The 23,836-nt window shown below is 47.0% G+C and overlaps 2 protein-coding genes across 2 annotated transcripts in view; both read right to left on the bottom strand.

The window, feature by feature from the left end:
• LOC135527848 (ERC protein 2) overlaps positions 1 to 12,701 on the bottom strand; it is a 454,194-nt gene extending 441,493 nt beyond the window's left edge. Inside the window, exon 1 of the mRNA XM_064956457.1 lies at positions 12,627 to 12,701. The gene's annotated coding sequence lies outside the window, so the exon portion shown is untranslated. The remainder of the gene's footprint in view (positions 1 to 12,626) is intronic.
• Positions 12,702 to 15,146: 2,445 nt separating this feature from the next.
• Positions 15,147 to 23,636, bottom strand: tlr9 (toll-like receptor 9). Its single transcript, XM_064956452.1, has 4 exons — positions 23,454 to 23,636; positions 20,454 to 23,114; positions 19,879 to 20,238; positions 15,147 to 16,229 (listed from the first exon to the last, which is right to left on the bottom strand). The coding sequence occupies exons 2-4, from the start codon at positions 23,109 to 23,111 to the stop codon at positions 16,023 to 16,025; spliced, it is 3,225 nt and encodes a 1,074-aa protein (XP_064812524.1). The 5' UTR covers positions 23,112 to 23,114; positions 23,454 to 23,636; the 3' UTR covers positions 15,147 to 16,022.
• Positions 23,637 to 23,836: the final 200 nt, after the last annotated feature.

The following is a 23,836-nucleotide window of genomic DNA, read 5'->3' as shown; positions in this document are numbered from 1 at the left end:
AGATGGAGACAGGGTAAGTGGGGAGAGAGAGATGAGACAGGGTAAGTGAGGAGAGAGAGATGGAGACAGGGTAAGTGAGGAGAGAGAGATGGAGACAGGGTAAGTGGGGAGAGAGAGATGAGACAGGGTAAGTGAGTAGAGAGAGAGAGACGGAGACAGGGTAAGTGAGGAGGGGAAGATGGAGACAGGGTAAGTGAGGCGAGAGAGATGGAGACAGGGTAAGTGAGGAGAGAGAGATGGAGACAGGGTAAGTGAGTAGAGAGAGATGGAGACAGGGTAAGTGAGGAGGGGAAGATGGAGACAGGGTAAGTGAGGAGGGGAAGATGGAGACAAGGTAAGTGAGGAGAGAGAGATGAAGACAGGGTAAGTGAGTAGAGAGAGAGATGGAGACAGGGTAAGTGAGGAGAGAGAGATGAGACAGGGTAAGTGAGTAGAGAGAGATGAGACAGGGTAAGTGAGGAGAGAGAGATGAAGACAGGGTAAGTGAGTAGAGAGAGAGATGGAGACAGGGTAAGTGAGGAGAGAGAGATGAGACAGGGTAAGTGAGTAGAGAGAGATGAGACAGGGTAAGTGAGTAGAGAGAGATGAGACAGGGTAAGTGAGGAGAGAGAGATGAGACAGGGTAAGTGAGGAGAGAGAGATGGAGACAGGGTAAGTGAGGAGAGAGAGATGGAGACAGGGTAAGTGAGGAGAGAGATGGAGACAGGGTAAGTGGGGAGAGAGAGATGAGACAGGGTAAGTGAGTAGAGAGAGAGAGACGGAGACAGGGTAAGTGAGGAGGGGAAGATGGAGACAGGGTAAGTGAGGAGAGAGAGATGGAGACAGGGTAAGTGAGGAGAGAGAGATGGAGACAGGGTAAGTGAGTAGAGAGAGAGATGGAGACAGGGTAAGTGAGGAGGGGAAGATGGAGACAGGGTAAGTGAAGAGGGGAAAATGGAGACAGGGTAAGTGAGGAGAGAGAGATGGAGACAGGGTAAGTGAGTAGAGAGAGAGATGGAGACAGGGGAAGTGAGGAGGGGAAGATGGAGACAGGGTAAGTGAGGAGAGAGATGTAGACAGGGTAAGTGGGGAGAGAGAGATGAGACAGGGTAAGTGGGGAAAGAGAGATGAGACAGGGTACGTGGGGAGAGAGAGATGAGACAGGGTAAGTGAGGAGAGAGAGAGATGGAGACAGGGTAAGTGAGGAGAGAGAGATAGAGACAGGGTAAGTGGGGAGAGAGAGATGAGACAGGGTAAGTGAGTAGAGAGAGAGAGAGACGGAGACATGGTAAGTGAGGAGGGGAAGATGGAGACAGGGTAAGTGAGGAGAGAGAGATGGAGACAGGGTAAGTGGGGAGAGAGAGATGAGACAGGGTAAGTGAGTAGAGAGAGAGAGAGAGACGGAGACATGGTAAGTGAGGAGGGGAAGATGGAGACAGGGTAAGTGAGGCGAGAGAGATGGAGACAGGGTAAGTGAGGAGGGGAAGATGGAGACAGGGTAAGTGAGGAGAGAGAGATGGAGACAGGGTAAGTGAGTAGAGAGAGAGATGGAGACAGGGTAAGTGAGTAGAGAGAGAGATGGAGACAGGGGAAGTGAGGAGGGGAAGATGGAGACAGGGTAAGTGAAGAGGGGAAAATGGAGACAGGGTAAGTGAGGAGAGAGAGATGGAGACAGGGTAAGTGAGTAGAGAGAGATGGAGACAGGGGAAGTGAGGAGGGGAAGATGGAGACAGGGTAAGTGAGGAGAGAGAGATGTAGACAGGGTAAGTGGGGAGAGAGAGATGAGACAGGGTAAGTGGGGAAAGAGAGATGAGACAGGGTACGTGGGGAGAGAGAGATGAGACAGGGTAAGTGAGGAGAGAGAGATGGAGACAGGGTAAGTGAGGAGAGAGAGATAGAGACAGGGTAAGTGGGGAGAGAGAGATGAGACAGGGTAAGTGAGTAGAGAGAGAGAGAGACGGAGACATGGTAAGTGAGGAGGGGAAGATGGAGACAGGGTAAGTGAGGAGAGAGAGATGGAGACAGGGTAAGTGGGGAGAGAGAGATGAGACAGGGTAAGTGGGGAGAGAGAGATGAGACAGGGTAAGTGGGGAGAGAGAGAGAGAGAGACGGAGACATGGTAAGTGAGGAGGGGAAGATGGAGACAGGGTAAGTGAGGCGAGAGAGATGGAGACAGGGTAAGTGGGGAGAGAGATGGAGACAGGGTAAGTGAGGAGGGGAAGATGGAGACAGGGTAAGTGAGGAGAGAGAGATGGAGACAGGGTAAGTGGGGAGAGAGAGATGAGACAGGGTAAGTGGGGAGAGAGAGATGAGACAGGGTAAGTGAGTAGAGAGATGGAGACAGGGTAAGTGAGTAGAGAGAGAGATAGAGACAGGGTAAGTGAGTAGAGAGAGAGATGGAGACAGGGTAAGTGAGGAGAGAGAGATGGAGACAGGGTAAGTGGGGAGAGAGAGATGAGACAGGGTAAGTGGGGAGAGAGAGATGAGACAGGGTAAGTGAGTAGAGAGAGATGGAGACAGGGTAAGTGAGTAGAGAGAGATGGAGACAGGGTAAGTGAGTAGAGAGAGAGAGATAGAGACAGGGTAAGTGAGTAGAGAGAGAGATGGAGACAGGGTAAGTGAGTAGAGAGAGAGAGAGAGACGGAGACATGGTAAGTGAGGAGGGGAAGATGGAGACAGGGTAAGTGAGGAGGGGAAGATGGAGACAGGGTAAGTGAGGAGAGAGAGATGGAGACAGGGTAAGTGGGGAGAGAGAGATGAGACAGGGTAAGTGGGGAGAGAGAGATGAGACAGGGTAAGTGAGTAGAGAGAGATGGAGACAGGGTAAGTGAGTAGAGAGAGAGAGATAGAGACAGGGTAAGTGAGTAGAGAGAGATGGAGACAGGGTAAGTGAGGAGAGAGAGATGGAGACAGGGTAAGTGGGGAGAGAGAGATGAGACAGGGTAAGTGGGGAGAGAGATGAGACAGGGTAAGTGAGTAGAGAGAGATGGAGACAGGGTAAGTGAGTAGAGAGAGATGGAGACAGGGTAAGTGAGTAGAGAGAGAGAGATAGAGACAGGGTAAGTGAGTAGAGAGAGAGATGGAGACAGGGTAAGTGAGTAGAGAGAGAGATGGAGACAGGGTAAGTGACGAGGGGAAGATGGAGACAGGGTAAGTGAGGAGAGAGAGATGGAGACAGGGTAAGTGGGGAGAGAGAGATGAGACATGGTACGTGGGGAGAGAGAGATGAGACAGGGTAAGTGAGGAGAGAGAGATGGAGACAGGGTAAGTGAGGAGGGGAAGATGGAGACAGGGTAAGTGAGGAGAGAGAGATGGAGACAGGGTAAGTGGGGAGAGAGAGATGAGACAGGGTAAGTGGGGAGAGAGATGAGACAGGGTAAGTGAGTAGAGAGAGAGAGAGAGACGGAGACATGGTAAGTGAGGAGGGGAAGATGGAGACAGGGTAAGTGAGGCGAGAGAGATGGAGACAGGGTAAGTGAGGAGAGAGAGATGGAGACAGGGTAAGTGGGGAGAGAGAGATGAGACAGGGTAAGTGGGGAGAGAGAGATGAGACAGGGTAAGTGAGTAGAGAGAGATGGAGACAGGGTAAGTGAGTAGAGAGAGAGAGATAGAGACAGGGTAAGTGAGTAGAGAGAGAGATGGAGACAGGGTAAGTGAGTAGAGAGAGAGAGATAGAGACAGGGTAAGTGAGTAGAGAGAGAGATGGAGACAGGGTAAGTGAGGAGAGAGAGATGGAGACAGGGTAAGTGGGGAGAGAGAGATGAGACAGGGTAAGTGGGGAGAGAGAGATGAGACAGGGTAAGTGAGTAGAGAGAGATGGAGACAGGGTAAGTGAGTAGAGAGAGATGGAGACAGGGTAAGTGAGTAGAGAGAGAGAGATAGAGACAGGGTAAGTGAGTAGAGAGAGAGATGGAGACAGGGTAAGTGACGAGGGGAAGATGGAGACAGGGTAAGTGAGGAGAGAGAGATGGAGACAGGGTAAGTGGGGAGAGATGAGACATGGTACGTGGGGAGAGAGAGATGAGACAGGGTAAGTGAGGAGAGAGAGATGGAGACAGGGTAAGTGAGGAGGGGAAGATGGAGACAGGGTAAGTGAGGAGAGAGAGATGGAGACAGGGTAAGTGGGGAGAGAGAGATGAGACAGGGTACGTGGGGAGAGAGAGATGAGACAGGGTAAGTGAGGAGAGAGAGATGGAGACAGGGTAAGTGAGGAGAGAGAGAGATGGAGACAGGGTAAGTGGGGAGAGAGAGAGATGGAGACAGGGTAAGTGAGGAGCGGAAGATGGAGACAGGGTAAGTGAGGAGAGAGAGATGGAGACAGGGTAAGTGGGGAGAGAGAGATGAGAAAGTGTACGTGGGGAGAGAGAGATGAGACAGGGTAAGTGAGGAGAGAAAGATGGAGACAGGGTAAGTGAGGAGAGAGAGATGGAGACAGGGTAAGTGGGGAGAGAGAGATGAGACAGGGTAAGTGAGGAGGGGAAGATGGAGACAGGGTAAGTGAGGAGAGAGAGATGAGACAGGGTAAGTGAGGAGGGGAAGATGGAGACAGGGTAAGTGAGGAGAGAGAGATGAGACAGGGTAAGTGAGTAGAGAGAGATGAGACAGGGTAAGTGAGGAGAGAGAGATGAGACAGGGTAAGTGAGGAGAGAGAGATGGAGACAGGGTAAGTGAGGAGAGAGAGAGATGGAGACAGGGTAAGTGAGGAGAGAGAGATAGAGACAGGGTAAGTGGGGAGAGAGAGATGAGACAGGGTAAGTGAGTAGAGAGAGAGAGAGACGGAGACATGGTAAGTGAGGAGGGGAAGATGGAGACAGGGTAAGTGAGGAGAGAGAGATGGAGACAGGGTAAGTGGGGAGAGAGAGATGAGACAGGGTAAGTGGGGAGAGAGAGATGAGACAGGGTAAGTGAGTAGAGAGAGAGAGAGAGAGACGGAGACATGGTAAGTGAGGAGGGGAAGATGGAGACAGGGTAAGTGAGGAGAGAGAGATGGAGACAGGGTAAGTGAGGAGAGAGAGATGGAGACAGGGTAAGTGAGTAGAGAGAGAGATGGAGACAGGGTAAGTGAGGAGGGGAAGATGGAGATAGGGTAAGTGAAGAGGGGAAAATGGAGACAGGGTAAGTGAGGAGAGAGAGATGGAGACAGGGTAAGTGAGTAGAGAGAGATGGAGACAGGGGAAGTGAGGAGGGGAAGATGGAGACAGGGTAAGTGAGGAGAGAGAGATGTAGACAGGGTAAGTGGGGAGAGAGAGATGAGACAGGGTAAGTGGGGAAAGAGAGATGAGACAGGGTACGTGGGGAGAGAGAGATGAGACAGGGTAAGTGAGGAGAGAGAGATGGAGACAGGGTAAGTGAGGAGAGAGAGATAGAGACAGGGTAAGTGGGGAGAGAGAGATAAGACAGGGTAAGTGAGTAGAGAGAGAGAGAGACGGAGACATGGTAAGTGAGGAGGGGAAGATGGAGACAGGGTAAGTGAGGAGAGAGAGATGGAGACAGGGTAAGTGGGGAGAGAGAGATGAGACAGGGTAAGTGGGGAGAGAGAGATGAGACAGGGTAAGTGAGTAGAGAGAGAGAGAGAGACGGAGACATGGTAAGTGAGGAGGGGAAGATGGAGACAGGGTAAGTGGGGAGAGAGATGGAGACAGGGTAAGTGAGGAGGGGAAGATGGAGACAGGGTAAGTGAGGAGAGAGAGATGGAGACAGGGTAAGTGGGGAGAGAGAGATGAGACAGGGTAAGTGGGGAGAGAGAGATGAGACAGGGTAAGTGAGTAGAGAGAGATGGAGACAGGGTAAGTGAGTAGAGAGAGAGAGATAGAGACAGGGTAAGTGAGTAGAGAGAGAGATGGAGACAGGGTAAGTGAGGAGAGAGAGATGGAGACAGGGTAAGTGGGGAGAGAGAGATGAGACAGGGTAAGTGGGGAGAGAGAGATGAGACAGGGTAAGTGAGTAGAGAGAGATGGAGACAGGGTAAGTGAGTAGAGAGAGATGGAGACAGGGTAAGTGGGGAGAGAGAGATGGAGACAGGGTAAGTGGGGAGAGAGAGATGAGACATGGTACGTGGGGAGAGAGAGATGAGACAGGGTAAGTGAGGAGAGAGAGATGGAGACAGGGTAAGTGAGGAGAGAGAGATGGAGACAGGGTAAGTGGGGAGAGAGAGATGAGACAGGGTAAGTGGGGAGAGAGAGATGAGACAGGGTAAGTGAGTAGAGAGAGATGGAGACAGGGTAAGTGGGGAGAGAGAGATGAGACATGGTACGTGGGGAGAGAGAGATGAGACAGGGTAAGTGAGGAGAGAGAGATGGAGACAGGGTAAGTGAGGAGAGAGAGATGGAGACAGGGTAAGTGGGGAGAGAGAGATGAGACAGGGTAAGTGGGGAGAGAGAGATGAGACAGGGTAAGTGAGTAGAGAGAGAGAGAGAGACGGAGACATGGTAAGTGAGGAGGGGAAGATGGAGACAGGGTAAGTGAGGCGAGAGAGATGGAGACAGGGTAAGTGGGGAGAGAGATGGAGACAGGGTAAGTGGGGAGAGAGATGGAGACAGGGTAAGTGAGGAGGGGAAGATGGAGACAGGGTAAGTGGGGAGAGAGATGGAGACAGGGTAAGTGGGGAGAGAGATGGAGACAGGGTAAGTGAGGAGGGGAAGATGGAGACAGGGTAAGTGAGGAGAGAGAGATGGAGACAGGGTAAGTGGGGAGAGAGAGATGAGACAGGGTAAGTGGGGAGAGAGAGATGAGACAGGGTAAGTGGGGAGAGAGAGATGAGACAGGGTAAGTGAGTAGAGAGAGATGGAGACAGGGTAAGTGAGTAGAGAGAGATGGAGACAGGGTAAGTGAGTAGAGAGAGAGAGATAGAGACAGGGTAAGTGAGTAGAGAGAGAGATGGAGACAGGGTAAGTGACGAGGGGAAGATGGAGACAGGGTAAGTGAGGAGAGAGAGATGGAGACAGGGTAAGTGGGGAGAGAGAGATGAGACATGGTACGTGGGGAGAGAGAGATGAGAGAGGGTAAGTGAGGAGAGAGAGATGGAGACAGGGTAAGTGAGGAGGGGAAGATGGAGACAGGGTAAGTGAGGAGAGAGAGATGGAGACAGGGTAAGTGGGGAGAGAGAGATGAGACAGGGTAAGTGGGGAGAGAGAGATGAGACAGGGTAAGTGAGTAGAGAGAGAGAGAGAGACGGAGACATGGTAAGTGAGGAGGGGAAGATGGAGACAGGGTAAGTGAGGCGAGAGAGATGGAGACAGGGTAAGTGGGGAGAGAGATGGAGACAGGGTAAGTGAGGAGGGGAAGATGGAGACAGGGTAAGTGAGGAGAGAGAGATGGAGACAGGGTAAGTGGGGAGAGAGAGATGAGACAGGGTAAGTGGGGAGAGAGAGATGAGACAGGGTAAGTGAGTAGAGAGAGATGGAGACAGGGTAAGTGAGTAGAGAGAGAGAGATAGAGACAGGGTAAGTGAGTAGAGAGAGAGATGGAGACAGGGTAAGTGAGGAGAGAGAGATGGAGACAGGGTAAGTGGGGAGAGAGAGATGAGACAGGGTAAGTGGGGAGAGAGATGGAGACAGGGTAAGTGAGTAGAGAGAGATGGAGACAGGGTAAGTGAGTAGAGAGAGATGGAGACAGGGTAAGTGAGTAGAGAGAGAGAGATAGAGACAGGGTAAGTGAGTAGAGAGAGAGATGGAGACAGGGTAAGTGACGAGGGGAAGATGGAGACAGGGTAAGTGAGGAGAGAGAGATGGAGACAGGGTAAGTGGGGAGAGAGAGATGAGACATGGTACGTGGGGAGAGAGAGATGAGACAGGGTAAGTGAGGAGAGAGAGATGGAGACAGGGTAAGTGAGGAGGGGAAGATGGAGACAGGGTAAGTGAGGAGAGAGAGATGGAGACAGGGTAAGTGGGGAGAGAGAGATGAGACATGGTACGTGGGGAGAGAGAGATGAGACAGGGTAAGTGAGGAGAGAGAGATGGAGACAGGGTAAGTGAGGAGGGGAAGATGGAGACAGGGTAAGTGGGGAGAGAGAGATGAGACAGGGTACGTGGGGAGAGAGAGATGAGACAGGGTAAGTGAGGAGAGAGAGATGGAGACAGGGTAAGTGAGGAGAGAGAGAGATGGAGACAGGGTAAGTGAGGAGAGAGAGATGGAGACAGGGTAAGTGGGGAGAGAGAGATGAGACAGGGTAAGTGGGGAGAGAGAGAGATGGAGACAGGGTAAGTGAGGAGCGGAAGATGGAGACAGGGTAAGTGAGGAGAGAGAGATGGAGACAGGGTAAGTGGGGAGAGAGAGATGAGACAGGGTAAGTGGGGAGAGAGAGAGATGGAGACAGGGTAAGTGAGGAGCGGAAGATGGAGACAGGGTAAGTGAGGAGAGAGAGATGGAGACAGGGTAAGTGGGGAGAGAGAGATGAGAAAGTGTACGTGGGGAGAGAGAGATGAGACAGGGTAAGTGAGGAGAGAAAGATGGAGACAGGGTAAGTGAGGAGAGAGAGATGGAGACAGGGTAAGTGGGGAGAGAGAGATGAGACAGGGTAAGTGAGTAGAGAGAGAGAGACGGAGACAGGGTAAGTGAGGAGGGGAAGATGGAGACAGGGTAAGTGAGGCGAGAGAGATGGAGACAGGATAAGTGGGGAGAGAGAGATGGAGACAGGGTAAGTGAGGAGGGGAAGATGGAGACAGGGTAAGTGGGGAGAGAGATGGAGACAGGGTAAGTGGGGAGAGAGTGATGGAGACAGGGTAAGTGAGGAGGGGAAGATGGAGACAGGGTAAGTGGGGAGAGAGATGGAGACAGGGTAAGTGAGGAGGGGAAGATGGAGACAAGGTAAGTGAGTAGAGAGAGATGGAGACAGGGTAAGTGAGTAGAGAGAGAGAGATAGAGACAGGGTAAGTGAGTAGAGAGAGAGATGGAGACAAGGTAAGTGAGGAGAGAGAGATGGAGACAGGGTAAGTGGGGAGAGAGAGATGGAGACAGGATAAGTGGGGAGAGAGAGATGGAGACAGGGTAAGTGAGGAGGGGAAGATGGAGACAGGGTAAGTGGGGAGAGAGATGGAGACAGGGTAAGTGAGGAGGGGAAGATGGAGACAAGGTAAGTGAGTAGAGAGAGATGGAGACAGGGTAAGTGAGTAGAGAGAGAGAGATAGAGACAGGGTAAGTGAGTAGAGAGAGAGATGGAGACAAGGTAAGTGAGGAGAGAGAGATGGAGACAGGGTAAGTGGGGAGAGAGATGGAGACAGGGTAAGTGAGGAGGGGAAGATGGAGACAAGGTAAGTGAGTAGAGAGAGATGGAGACAGGGTAAGTGAGTAGAGAGAGAGAGATAGAGACAGGGTAAGTGAGTAGAGAGAGAGATGGAGACAGGGTAAGTGACGAGGGGAAGATGGAGACAAGGTAAGTGAGGCGAGAGAGATGGAGACAGGATAAGTGGGGAGAGAGAGATGGAGACAGGGTAAGTGAGGAGGGGAAGATGGAGACAAGGTAAGTGAGGAGAGAGAGATGGAGACAGGGTAAGTGGGGAGAGAGTGATGAGACAGGGTAAGTGGGGAGAGAGAGATGAGACAGGGTAAGTGGGGAGAGAGAGATGAGACAGGGTAAGTGAGTAGAGAGAGAGAGATAGAGACAGGGTAAGTGAGTAGAGAGAGAGATGGAGACAGGGTAAGTGACGAGGGGAAGATGGAGACAAGGTAAGTGAGGAGAGAGAGATGGAGACAGGGTAAGTGGGGAGAGAGAGATGAGACATTGTACGTGGGGAGAGAGAGATGAGACAGGGTAAGTGAGGAGAGAGAGATGGAGACAGGGTAAGTGGGGAGAGAGAGATGAGACAGGGTAAGTGAGTAGAGAGAGAGAGACGGAGACAGGGTAAGTGAGGAGGGGAAGATGGAGACAGGGTAAGTGAGGAGAGAGAGATGGAGACAGGGTAAGTGGGGAGAGAGAGATGAGACATGGTAAGTGGGGAGAGAGAGATGGAGACAGGGTAAGTGGGGAGAGAGAGATGAGACAGGGTACGTGAGTAGAGAGAGAGAGACGGAGACAGGGTAAGTGAGAAGGGGAAGATGGAGACAGGGTAAGTGAGGCGAGAGAGATGGAGACAGGATAAGTGGGGAGAGAGAGATGGAGACAGGGTAAGTGAGGAGGGGAAGATGGAGACAGGGTAAGTGAGGAGGGGAAGATGGAGACAGGGTAAGTGAGGAGGGGAAGATGGAGACAGGGTAAGTGAGGAGGGGAAGATGGAGACAAGGTAAGTGAGGAGAGAGAGATGGAGACAGGGTAAGTGGGGAGAGAGTGATGAGACAGGGTAAGTGGGGAGAGAGAGAGAGATAGAGACAGGGTAAGTGAGTAGAGAGAGAGATGGAGACAGGGTAAGTGAGGAGGGGAAGATGGAGACAGGGTAAGTGAGGAGAGAGAGATGGAGACAGGGTAAGTGGGGAGAGAGAGATGAGACATTGTACGTGGGGAGAGAGAGATGAGACAGGGTAAGTGAGGAGAGAGAGATGGAGACAGGGTAAGTGGGGAGAGAGAGATGAGACAGGGTAAGTGAGTAGAGAGAGAGAGACGGAGACAGGGTAAGTGAGGAGGGGAAGATGGAGACAGGGTAAGTGAGGAGAGAGAGATGGAGACAGGGTAAGTGGGGAGAGAGAGATGGAGACAGGGTAAGTGGGGAGAGAGATGAGACAGGGTAAGTGAGTAGAGAGAGATGGAGACAGGGTAAGTGAGTAGAGAGAGAGAGATGGAGACAGGGGAAGTGAGTAGAGAGAGATGGAGACAGGGTAAGTGAGGAGAGAGAGATGGAGACAGGGGAAGTGAGGAGGGGAAGATGGAGACAGGGGAAGTGAGGAGGGGAAGATGGAGACAGGGGAAGTGAGGAGAGAGAATATTTGAATGATTTTTTGCCTTGTGGGTGGAGTGAAAGTTAGTGTTTAATTGTGTGCTCGCTGATAAATGTCCCTTTCTCTATTATTCCAAGAAAATATTTGGCATTGAGAGAGAAAAGCAGCTGCTAACATAAACAGTAGCTTCCAGTGGTGATAAAGTACCCATTGTAATACTTGAGAAAAAAATAAGACACTTGAGTATAATTTTACAAAGTAAAAGTATTTGGTTTAAAATATACTTAAGTATTAAAAGTACAAATCATTTCATATTCTTTATATTAAGTAAACCAGACAGCACCATTTTCTTATTGTTTTTATTTGACGGATAGCCGGGGGTCACTTCAAAATTCAGACATTTACAAACAAAGGATGTTGTGTTTAGTGATCAGAGATCAGAGGCAGTAGGGATGACCAGGGATGTTCTGTCAAGTGCCTGAATTTGACTATTTTCCTGTCCTGCTAAGCATTCAAAATGTAACGAGTACTTTTGGGTGTCAAGGAAAATGTATGGAGTAAAAAGTACAATATTTTCTTAAGGAATGTAGTGAAGTAAAAGTAGTCAAAAATATAAATAGTTAAGTACAAATATCCCCATTTAAAAAAAAACTATTAAATACTACCAACATCCCCCAGGTCCTACTGTCCGTTTTTAAGCGGCAAAACACTGCGTTCCGGCACGGTTGAAAGTGCTCTCATAGCTCAGCTGCTTCCGCGTTGACACAGATCTAAGGTCGGTTTTGCGTTTTTCCTCTGAAAAGGACTGCCCGGGAAGCGGATACTATGCAAATCCGTGCCAGAAATCCCTCCTCTTATCTAAGAAGATCGGGTGTTGAGGTAATCTACGGTTAGACCATTGGTTTAGATATGTGTCAATCTCACGAGTTGTCAATCCGCTTTCCATCAATGGATGATAGACAATAAACGCTATCTGACAGCAATCGACCCTGCATAATATTATAATCATAAACCAGTATCATATAACTCAATATTTAACATTTCGTTTATAGTGTTTTCCTAGACTACATCCAATGATACGCGAAACAGAAGTGAAAAAACTCTAACATTCAAAGGTTAGCTTTGTGCTAAAGTATCGTAAATAAACTTGTTGGTACCTAATGTGATCCGCAATATTAAAAAGGACATCATATTGAAGAAAAACTGAAATCCCCTTCCCGATACTGGGGACAATATTTTTTTCGGCGCTTGTGCATCAATTCTACCCAGAGCGGAGGAAGTTTACATACCATGACATGTCAGTCAAATTTCAATCATTTTGGGTTGATGGACTGGATGATGTTGGAATCACTTCCTATATCGATCCAAAAGAAAATCTCAATATTCCCAAAGTTCTGCAGCTACACATAGCTCCACAGAATAACTCATTCGCCGTCTCTGAGTTGACCACAGCAGTAGCGCGTTGGGAACACTGCTACAGTTTATATTACAGCACGCTTGGCATGATGCTGGGTGATGCCTGATAAGAGATGTAACGGCTCTCAATCCAACTACCTGTCGAATATCCCTTCAGAAGTGAAAACACTTAGGCCTAATGAGACAGTCACGGTCATAGATGTATTCCACCCAGCCCGTGTCAGACCCCGTAGGGTAGAAACTATGTGCGACCACGGGTAGGGGGATTAAGCTACTTCTCCTATCCGTGGCTGTATATATCTCTACATTACATAAGAATTAAGCCTCTCAATCACAAAAACGACGCATTTTGAATAATCTATTTTTTTAAAGATGCCCTAAAATCAAGACGGTGTTCGTAGAAGTAGGCTCGGTCGCTCTCTTACCCGTCAACAGACCGGCCCTTCTCCATCACCGGAAAGCCCAGCTCGTGTCCTAGTCCATTGGCGCGAGCTCCACGGTCCCAGCATTCTCTCGACCTCTCCTGCTGTTGGACCACAAGCACGCGCAAACTCTCTCCCACGGCGGCGGGGACAATTAAAGGGGCAGCGATGAATGGAGATTACGCTGTGAGCGTAGTCGATGGGACAAGCACAAACGAGTGGTCGAGTGGTAGTCGATTGGTGTGGCAGGAAATACTGCCACATTTGGACCTTGAGTTTTATTTATCTGGTAGAAAATAGTAGGATATTATTGTTCATCCTTGCAAGAGATTTAGATAAACCAGCAGACAAAAATCAACCCCAGAATACAAGAAGGTTCCACAATGTTTCCCTCTGACAGAGAAGTGAACTTTGATTGACTGACAGTGTGTCTGTGGTAGATACTGTAGAAGTGAGAGAAGGGGCCCAGCTAGTAGAGTTGAGAGGGATGGTGAGGTTGCAATAGTGATACCTACTATCAACAGAAATAATACAAATCAACCTCACTGTCACCTAATAGTTCACAACATTTGGACAATATTGAACTGCTTGTATACCAATGTCCCAGAGGTGGCTGGTGGGATGAGCTGTAGGAGGACGGGCTCATTTGTAATGGCTAGAATGAAATCAATTAAATGGTATCAAACACATCAAACATAAGTAAACCACATATCTGAGTCTGTTCCATTAACTCCATTCCAGCCATTACAATGAGCCAGTCCTCCTATAGCTCCTCCCACTAACCTCCTCTGCAATGTCCATGGCATACGTTTCTCTGCCCACTTCTTCCTTATATTGGCAGTTGATTTGATGCCCCCTTATATTTAAAAATAATAATACTATAGGTATACAAACAGTTCAATATTGTCCAAATGTTGTGAACTATTATGTGAAAGTGATGGTCTTTTTTTTGTTTTTGTTAGTAGGTATCAGCTTCAGATCACTATGGCAACCTCACCATCCCTCTCAACTCCACTAGTGGTCCCTTTCTCTCACTTCCACTGTATCTACCACAGACACACGGTCAGTGGTATTAGTTTCTCTGCCAACTACTACCCTATATTGGCAGATTATTTGATACCCCCTTATATTTAATAATAATAATATTGTACACACACAGGGTATACCCACAGGCATGCTGTCATTAACTTTACAACACAAATCACACAAGAGACAAGACTGAAATCAGACTGCAGACAGATCACAAGACAGTGTGTGTGTCCATCTGTCTGCCTTGGGGTGGTTAAGCCAGACTTCCTGAACACAAATGATCATTCCCCTATATCACGTTTACCAGTGTAGTGGACAGTGGTGGCTGGTGAGAGAAGCTATAGGACAACAGGCTCATTGTAATGGCTGGAATGGAAATCATGTGGTTTCCATGTTTGATACCGTTCCATTCATTTCAAACCAGCCATTACAATGAGCCTGTCATCCTATAGCTCCTCCCACCAGCCTCAGTCAGACTATCCCACTGTGACATCAGCATAGGACATCATCAGCGCAAACTAGAATTTATATTTTTTTGTAGTAACCTACTAGCCTGATGACTCACACTAAATTATTCCGCAGCTCTGTCGTTTCCTACATACTTTAGTCTGAGACTGCCACGATTGAATAATTAACTGGATTTATATAGCTTTCTACCAACTGTGGTACTCAAAGCACTTCACAAGGTGAGGGCTAAACTCACTTCATCCTCCACCAATGTCTGGCACCCACCTGGGTGATGCACGGCAACTCACCACACATCAGCTATTAGGTGGAGAGTGATATATGCCAATTAGAAATGATTACGTGGCAACGCCCGAATGGGACCAGATTGGGAATTTAGCCATGACACCGCGGTTTACACCCCTACTCTTACAATAAGTGCCATGGGATTTTTAAATGACCACGGAGAGTCAGGACACCCTTTTAATGTCCTGTCCGAAAGACATCACCGTACACAGGGCAATGTCCCTTTCACTGGTCTGGGGCATTGGGATCTCCCTAGACCAGAGGAAAGAGTGCCCCCTACTGGCCCTCCAACACCACTGCCAGCAGCACCTGTTCTCCCATCAAGGGACCGACCAGGATCAACTCTGCTTAGCTTCAGAGGCAAGCCAGTAGTGGTATGTAGAGTGGGATGCTGCTAACAGGAAGCAGCTGTGCTGTCATTTGGGAGTTTCCTATTCTAACTTCCTTCAGAAACAGAGAGTCTTGTGACAAAAAAGAACACTTTATTCACCTGTTGACAACAACAGAAAAGAACCATCAATCTCAGTTCCCGTTTAAATGGAAGTGAAGAACAGAGTGATGAGGAGGAATTTACATTTAGTGGAAGTTGTAGTGTGGGCTGGATGACGACATTGCTCTTGATATGGTGGTAAACTTCTGCATGGAATTAGTTTTAATGCACAATGAGGTCTTTGTTCCCTCTCCGTAATATGTGTGTGGCCTGTGTTGAAATCGGTTAAATACTGATCAAAATTTACACGTAACTAAATGCATGTATTTATTTCTGAAAATGTTATTCAAACTGCAACAACAAGTTAAACCAACCCAAAATAAGCAACTATCTTTGAAGGATCAAACTTACTATGTAAATGCACTGTAGAATTTTTTTAATTTTTATAAATTATTCACATATCCACCTTGATTTTATAATACCATCTGATAGCCACAAAGAAAAAAAATAGTATTCAAACCAGAAAATGTTGGGAGTGAATTCCCCTCCCCTTGACAGTGTATAGCACTTGAAATGTGCTATACTGTAAAACCACTCCATAATTAGTATATCTGGGTCATTCCAAGAATAGAGTGCCATTTTTCTAAACTTGTTAAAACATTTCTAGCTTATCTATTTATGGGTAACAGGGTTGATGTGTTATGATGGACACAAAATTAAGAACTATTAAATGTTCAATGTTTCTTGTTAAAACAATTTTTTCTTAAAGGAATAGTTTCACCATATTAAAATGAGAGTTCAGTTCACATAACAGGGTTGACCTTAAACACGAGGGACAAATGTAAATTAATCTCCAATCACATGAAATAAATGATAATCTTCCGAAATAACTACCACAGCAACACATTACCTTTACAATGATGGTAAAAACTTGGGCACATTTTGGGGTGAAATGGGTGAAAATATTCATAGAAGTCCCACAAACATAACGTGGTACATGCCAAAATGGGGATTTTCAGAGAAAACACGTTTATTTGAATGAAAACACACTAGTATTGGAATTTCTAACATGGTTTAGTGTAGTTATAGATGTACTGTATGTTATCCAACTCTTTCATTGAGTATTCTATCAACATTTACCGACAATGCCACAACGACATAGAAGGCACTCTGTTTGTGGATCGACCCACCTATATGAAGCTCTCGTTGACGTTGCTGTCGTAAGAGCGGATGTTGTCGGAGGCCAGCGCTGTCTTCATGTGGTTCCAGAACAGTGGCTGGGCCTGAGGGTTCCTGGGCCAGGACAGAACAGACTTCCTGCAGAGCCTCTTCCTCAGCTGCAGGTACTTCAGCTTGGGAAACACCTCGTCCAGAAGAACCAACACCGCCACGTCCACCTGCACATAAAGTAACAGATTAGACAGTACGGACTGAGTGAGTGGTAGGGATGTTGTCTGTTGTTGTTTTTTGCTTCATTATGAAGATAGTACTTGAATGTAGTCTACGTACAGTTGAAGTCGGAAGTTTAAATACACCTTAGCTAAATAAATTTCAACTCAGTTTTTCAAAATTCCTGACATTTAATCCTAGTAAAAATTCCCTGTCTTAAGTCAGTTAGGATCATCAGTTTATTTTAAGAATGTGAAAATGTCAAAATAGTAGAGAGAATGATTTATTTATTTCATCACATTCCCAGTGGGTCAGAAGTTTACATACACTCAATTAGTATTTGGTAGCACTGCCTATAAATTGTTTAACTTGGGTCAAACGTCTCAAGTAGCCTTCCACAAGCTTCCCACAATAAGTTGGGTGAATTTTGTCCCATTCCTCCTGACAGAGCTGGTGTAACTGAGTCAGGTTTGTAGACCTGCTTGCTCGAAAATTCTTTTTCAGGTCTTCCCACACATTTTCTACAGGATTGAGGTCAGGGCTTTGTGATGGCCACTCCAATACCTTGACTTTGTTGTCCTTAAGCCATTTTGCCACAACTTTGGAAGTATGCTTGGGGTCATTGTCAATATGGAAGACCCATTTGCGACCAAGCTTAAACTTCCTGATTGATGTCTTGAGATGTTGCTTAAATATTTCCACATAATTTCCCTACCTCATGATGCCATCTATTTTGTGAAGTGCACCAGTCCCTCCTGCAGCGAAAGTACCCCCACAACATGATGCTGCCACCCCTGTGCTTCACGGTTTTTATGGTGTTCTTTGGCTTGCAAGCCTCCCCCTTTTTCCTCCAAACATAACGATGGTAATTATGGCCAAACATTTATATTTCTGTTACATCAGACCAGAGGACATTTCTCCAAAAAGTACCATCTTTGTCCCCATGTGCAGATGCAAACCGTTGTCTGGCTTTTTTATGGCGGTTTTGGAGCAGTGGCTTCTTCCTTGCTGAGTGCCCTTTCAGGTTATGTCGATATAGGACTCATTTTACTGTGGGTATAGATACTTTTGTACCTGTTTCCTCCAGAATCTTCACAAGGTCCTTTGCTGTTGTTCTGTGATTGATTTGCACTTTTGGCACCAAAGTACATTCATCTCTAGGAGACAGAACGCATCTCCTTCCTGAGCGGTATGACGGCTGCGTGGTCCCATGGTGTTAATACTTGCGTACTATTGTTTGTACAGATGAACGTGGTACCTTCAGGCGTTTGGAAATTGCTCCCAAGGATGAACCAGACTTGTGGAGGTCTACAATTTTTTTCTGAGGTCTTGGCTGATTTCTTTTGATTTTCCCATGATGTCAAGCAAAGAGGCACTGCGTTTAAGGTAGACCATGAAATACATCCACAGGTACACCTCTAATTGATTCAAACAATGTCAATTAGCCTATCAGAAGCTTCTAAAGCTATGACATCAATTTCTGGAATCTTCCAAGCTGTTTAAAAGCACAGTCAACTTAATATATGTAAACCTCTGACTCACTGGAATTGTGATACAGTGAATTATAAGTGAAATAATCTGTCTGTAAACAATTGTTGGAAAAATGACTTGTGTCATGCACAAAGTAGATGTCCTAACCGACATGCTAAAACTATATTTTGTTAACAAGAAATTTGTGGAGTGGTTGAAAAACAAGTTTTAATGACTCCAACCTACAGTGCCTTGCGAAAGTATTCGGCCCCCTTGAACTTTGCGACCTTTTGCCACATTTCAGGCTTCAAACATAAAGATATAAAACTGTATTTTTTTGTGAAGAATCAACAACAAGTGGGACACAATCATGAAGTGGAACGACATTTATTGGATATTTCAAACTTTAACAAATCAAAAACTGAAAAATTGGGCGTGCAAAATTATTCAGCCCCCTTAAGTTAATACTTTGTAGCGCCACCTTTTGCTGCGATTACAGCTGTAAGTCGCTTGGGGTATGTCTCTATCAGTTTTGCACATCGAGAGACTGAAATTTTTCCCATTCCTCCTTGCAAAACAGCTTGAGCTCGGTGAGGTTGGATGGAGAGCATTTGTGAACAGCAGTTTTCAGTTCCTTCCACAGATTCTCGATTGGATTCAGGTCTGGACTTTGACTTGGCCATTCTAACACCTGGATATGTTTATTTTTGAACCATTCCATTGTAGATTTTGCTTTATGTTTTGAATCATTGTCTTGTTGGAAGACAAATCTCCGTCCCAGTCTCAGGTCTTTTGCAAACTCCATCAGGTCTTCTTCCAGAATGGTCCTGTATTTGGCTCCATCCATCTTCCCATCAATTTTAACCATCTTCCCTGTCCCTGCTGAAGAAAAGCAGGCCCAAACCATGATGCTGCCACCACCATGTTTGACAGTGGGGATGGTGTGTTCAGCGTGATGAGCTGTGTTGCTTTTACGCCAAACATAACGTTTTGCATTGTTGCCAAAAAGTTCAATTTTGGTTTCATCTGACTAGAGCACCTTCTTCCACATGTTTGGTGTGTCTCCCAGGTGGCTTGTGGCAAACTTTAAACTACACTTTTTATGGATATCTTTAAGAAATGGCTTTCTTCTTGCCACTCTTCCATAAAGGCCAGATTTGTGCAATATACGACTGATTGTTGTCCTATGGACAGAGTCTCCCACCTCAGCTGTAGATCTCTGCAGTTCATCCAGAGTGATCATGGGCCTCTTGGCTGCATCTCTGATCAGTCTTCTCCTTGTATGAGCTGAAAGTTTAGAGGGACGGCCAGGTCTTGGTAGATTTGCAGTGGTCCTTCCACTTCTATATTATCGCTTGCACAGTGCTCCTTGGGATGTTTAAAGCTTGGGAAATCTTTTTGTATCCAAATCCGGCTTTAAACTTCTTCACAACAGTATCTCGGACCTGCCTGGTGTGTTCCTTGTTCTTCATGATATTCTCTGCGCTTTTAACGGACCTCTGAGACTATCACAGTGCAGGTGCATTTATACGGAGACTTGATTACACACAGGTGGATTGTATTTATCATCATTAGTCATTTAGGTAAACATTGGATCATTCAGAGATCCTCACTGAACTTCTGGAGAGAGTTTGCTGCACTGAAAGTAAAGTGGCTGAATAATTTTGCACGCCCAATTTTTCAGTTTTTGATTTGTTAAAAAAGTTTGAAATATCCAATAAATGTCGTTCCACTTCATGATTGTGTCCCACTTGTTGATTCTTCACAAAAAAATACAGTTTTATATCTTTATGTTTGAAGCCTGAAATGTGGCAAAAGGTCGCAAAGTTCAAGGAGGCCGAATACTTTCGCAAGGCACTGTAAGTGGATGTAAACTTCTGACTTCAACTGTTTATTTTTACTTCACCTTTATTTAACCAGGTCGGCCAGTAGAGAACAAGTTCTCATTTATGACCTGGCCAAGATAAAGCAAAGCAGTGCGACACAAACAACAACACAGAGTTACACATGGAATAAACAAACTTTCAGTCAATTACACAATAGAAAAAAATCTATACATACAGTGTGTGCAAATGAGGTAAGATTAGGGAGGTAGGGCAATAAATAGGCCGAAGTGGCGAAGTAATTACAATTTAGCAATTAAACACTGGAGCTCCGAATGACACACAAACGCATTGCAAGTCTGACCTTTTCATCCAGCAGCCTCTGCTGCACCATGTAGAAGGCCTGGCGAGTCACCCCATTTACTATGCTAACTCTTGCTCCCCCGCCGCTTGCCCCGCTCGTCAGCACAAACACGGTCTTCATGCTGCTATAGACAGCACTGTGAAGATTCTCGATGCAGGACAGACCTGGAACCCAATCTCTCTCCTCCAGGCAGAGACAGAACCTCCTCCGCCCCACGTTCTCCAGGTGGACCAGCAGCTCATTGTAGACCCAGTCTCTCACTGCGTGGTTGCCCGTGTCGAAGACCACAAAGGCATCATACTGACTCTGGAAGTTTGCTCCAGGCAGTTGGGAATAGCCCTTGTGTCCTGCCCACAGCACCTGTTTGTTACAAAATAGTGTGATGTAGATATTCAACATATGTACACAAACACAACAATGATTTACAGCTGGGCCAATCAATTAAGGTCTTCTAATCAGGGACTGATCGTGCACAGGGAAATCATATTTGTGAACTATCTGGTAAATCAATGACATTACTTGATCAATTAACTACCAGGGAGGGACTACAACACAACATTGATTTGTAGAAGTACCTGGAAGCAATACCAGACATCCCAGCCGTAGAGGTGCCTGAGTAGGGGTAAGGCAGTGAACACCAGAGTCAGGAAGGTAAGAGAGAGGAAGGCCAGGCTGCCATAAATTTCCTGGCAGGAGCGGGGGTCCATAGACAAAACACTAGCCCCTTGCTGCGACTCGGGGAAACCACAGTGTACGCCAGTGGTAAGAAGGAGGATCTCCACCTGGCTGGCACGCAGGAAGTCTGCAAACCAGGAAGTGTCGCAGGAGCAGTCAAAGGGGTTGGCATGCAGAGTGAGCAACTGGAGGGCACTGCCGTTCCTCAGTGGGGCAGGGAGGGACTGCCGATCCAACAGCTTGAGTTTGTTGTGGTTGAGGTAGAGAAAACGCAATGCCAATGCTTGGCTGAAAAAGTCTTCGGGGAGAAAGCTGATCTGGTTGTGACTAAGGTCCAGAAGGGTCAAATTTGCCTGAAAATGTATGACTTTGTCGGGAAGTTCAGACAGATAATTAACACTAAGGTTAAGGTGGCATAGTTGGCCGAGTGCTGTGATGTTCTCCCAGGGGAAATAGTTCAGTTTGTTGTTGCTGACCCGGAGCACCTTGAGGCTGACTGGCAGGTTACAGAAAGCTGCTGGTGAAAGAGACCTCAGCTGGTTCCTGGAGATATCTAGGTAGATAAGGTTGGTCAGGTTCTGGAAGAAGGTGATGTAGTCGTTGCTTCTAGTGTCCCACATGATGTCCAGGTTGTTCCCGGAGAAATACAGGTACTTGAGGGAGTCACTGTATAGTGTATGATCTATCCGCATCCCAATGCTGTTGTCAGACAGACTTAATGCCTCCAGATTGGGGAGGTTCTTGATGAACTCAAAGCGATGGCCCATGCCTCTCATTAGGAAGTGAAACTCATTGTTGCTGAGGTCCAAAGTCTTCAGAGTGGCACTGAGCTCCTTGAAGGCATCTCCATAGTACAGATCTATCCTGTTGTGGGCCATGCTAAGGTACGCCAGGTTGTCTAGGTGGAGAAACTGTTTGCCGTTTAAGCTCTGGCTCATGTAGTTGTAAGAGAGGTCCAAACAGACTGCCTTCTCCATACCTAGGAACAAACTGCTATTGAGGGTGAGGATGTTGTTTTGGGAAAGGTCAAAAGACATGGCACCATTGCAGAGATTATTTTTGAAGGAAAATATAGTTGGGTTTTGAGTGCACTCATCCTCCAGTATCGCCAACGTGTTTGGCCCTGGCTCGGCTGCAGTGACTACTGGACCTGGATGATGCCAGGGCTCATCTGGGACAGCCTTCCTGTCACTGAGCAACAAGGGTGGGTTCTGAAGTTCCACTGTGGCATACCGGTTCTGGTTCTGAAAGCTCTTAAATGACTTACACACGTTGGACTGAGTAGAGAAGGATGGGAGAAATTCCAGCATGTTCTGGGAAAGGTCGACCCTCACCAGGGCTGGTAGCTGGGCCAGGGTACTCAGATTACAGGACCTGATGAAGTTCATCCGCAGCTCCAGAACCTCCAGCCAACGGAACTTGGCCAGAACCGCCACACTTTCCTCTGAGACCATATGGAAGAAGTTCCCACTGAGGAGAAGTGTTTTCAGGCCAGACATCTGGGTCACGTTGGGAGACAGCACCAGCTCCTTGAAGGTTGTCATCGGCTCATAGTTGTAGATGAGGCTGATCCACGTGAGCCTCTTCAGCTCTATGAAGAAGGTACCGGTGCGTATGGCAATGGCCAGTAGGTTGTCCGATAGGTCTAATCCCTCTAGGTGTACCAGGGGACCGAAGAGGCCCTCTGGGATGTTGCGGAGAGAGTTTCCCCTCAGGCTGAGGAATTTGAGAGAGTTGTTCTGGGCGTAAAACGCATGTGGGTTGATGTCAAGTGGGGTGTTGTTAAAGCAGGGGAAGCAGGGCTGAGCAGCATGGTCACAGCGCTGGCAGTTCCAACCCAGGTTGAGTTTACAGAGCTGGGTCAGATTGGCAAATGCCCACTCATCCAACACAGAAATTTTATTCTCATTCAGATCCAGACTCTTCAGAGAGGGAGGCATTCCCGAAGGGATGGATGTTACATTGTTAAAACCCAGGGTAAGTTTTTGCAGCTGGGTAAGCTCCCTGAAGACTGCCTCGTCAATGTGGAAGGACTGGTTGCAGGGGTTACCATAGTAGCAGTTCATGGTGAGTAGCAGCTGCTTGAGGTTTGGTGTGCCGAGGGGCTGGGTTATGTTGTAAAGGTGGTTAGACTCCAGATTAAGGACTTCCAGGCTGTCAGGTAGTCTGGGGAGGGGAGAAGTGAGGCTGTTTCCTTCCAGTAGGAGGGTGCTGAGGTTCTTAAGACACATGAAGGCATCCTTGTGGATCTCAACATGGCATGAGGGAGACCCCAGGGCCCTCATATGACTAGGGAGACAGTTCCTTGTCATGCTCAGTTTCCGGAGGTTTGGAACCCCAGAGAATGCATCCTTCCCTACCTGCTGAATCCCGGTATAACTCAGGTCAAGTGAAAGGACAGAAGCTGAGGAGATTACTGGGATGCGGGTGAGCGCCCTCCGAGAGCAGTTCACCACACTGGAGTCTGCGTTGCTGTCGCAAGGGAAGAACTTGGGATTGGTCGTCCTAACAGCTGGTAGTAGTAGACATAAGCAGAGGAGAACTCCATATCCCTGCATGACCTGGACAGAGAGAAATAAACATTCGTACCACAAAATATATCTGATTTAAAAGTCAAATTATAACTGCACAGAAGTACATACAATGAAAGTTGATCCCAGCAAGTCCCAGCTATGGGCAATGTTAAAAACAGGTCCACGCCTTGTCAAAATGGGTTCCAAATGCTGACTGTGGGTATGCAAATGACCACACAACTGCAAATACAGTACAATCATGAGACAACCAGTATAAAACAGTAAATCCTGGTACATTAATAATAGTATTCAAATTATGAGTATTCACCTCAATGTAAAGTTTTCATGGCCTTACACAGATACTGGCATATTAGAACTCACACTCACCGTGGGACGTTTTGGGCCTCAATAACCCACTGGAGGTCAATTATAATGAAACGGGATGTTGTTTCCAATGGAATAGACCGATGCTTTATTCCAAAACAAGTTTCTGCCAACCTTTCTCCGAATAAAGCATTGAGAGAGAAAAGCCTTGAATGACAGACCAGATGTAAAAAGACAGTAGTTAAGTACCAGGACTTATGTAACACAATTCAGAAATGAAGAAGTGAAACCTTCCCAGACAGATGTCTGTCAACTGACAGGGCTTTTTACATAATGAAAATCTGAAATGGCATGTCACCTCCCCTGTCTATCCCATGACCAGATATCAAATACATGGGTACTTAAAAATGACATTAAAAATAATAATTAATAAATATTTTGTGACA

Source organism: Oncorhynchus masou, chromosome 33 (genome assembly GCF_036934945.1).
Source record: "Oncorhynchus masou masou isolate Uvic2021 chromosome 33, UVic_Omas_1.1, whole genome shotgun sequence".
Classification (NCBI taxonomy): Eukaryota; Metazoa; Chordata; class Actinopteri; order Salmoniformes; family Salmonidae; genus Oncorhynchus; species Oncorhynchus masou.
Note: the sequence above shows the minus strand (reverse complement) of the source record. Positions and strands in the feature narration are given on the sequence as shown.

Excerpts from the sequence above, each read along its gene's own strand:
- tlr9 (XM_064956452.1), bottom strand. The coding sequence starts at position 23,111 with ATGCAGGGATATGGAGTTCTCCTCTGCTTATGTCTACTACTACCAGCT. Across the intron at positions 20,239-20,453 it reads ATGTCTGGTATTGCTTCCAG|GTGCTGTGGGCAGGACACAA; the intron begins GTACTTCTACAA and ends TGTAACAAACAG. Across the intron at positions 16,230-19,878 it reads AGAGGCTGCTGGATGAAAAG|GTGGACGTGGCGGTGTTGGT; the intron begins GTCAGACTTGCA and ends CTTTATGTGCAG.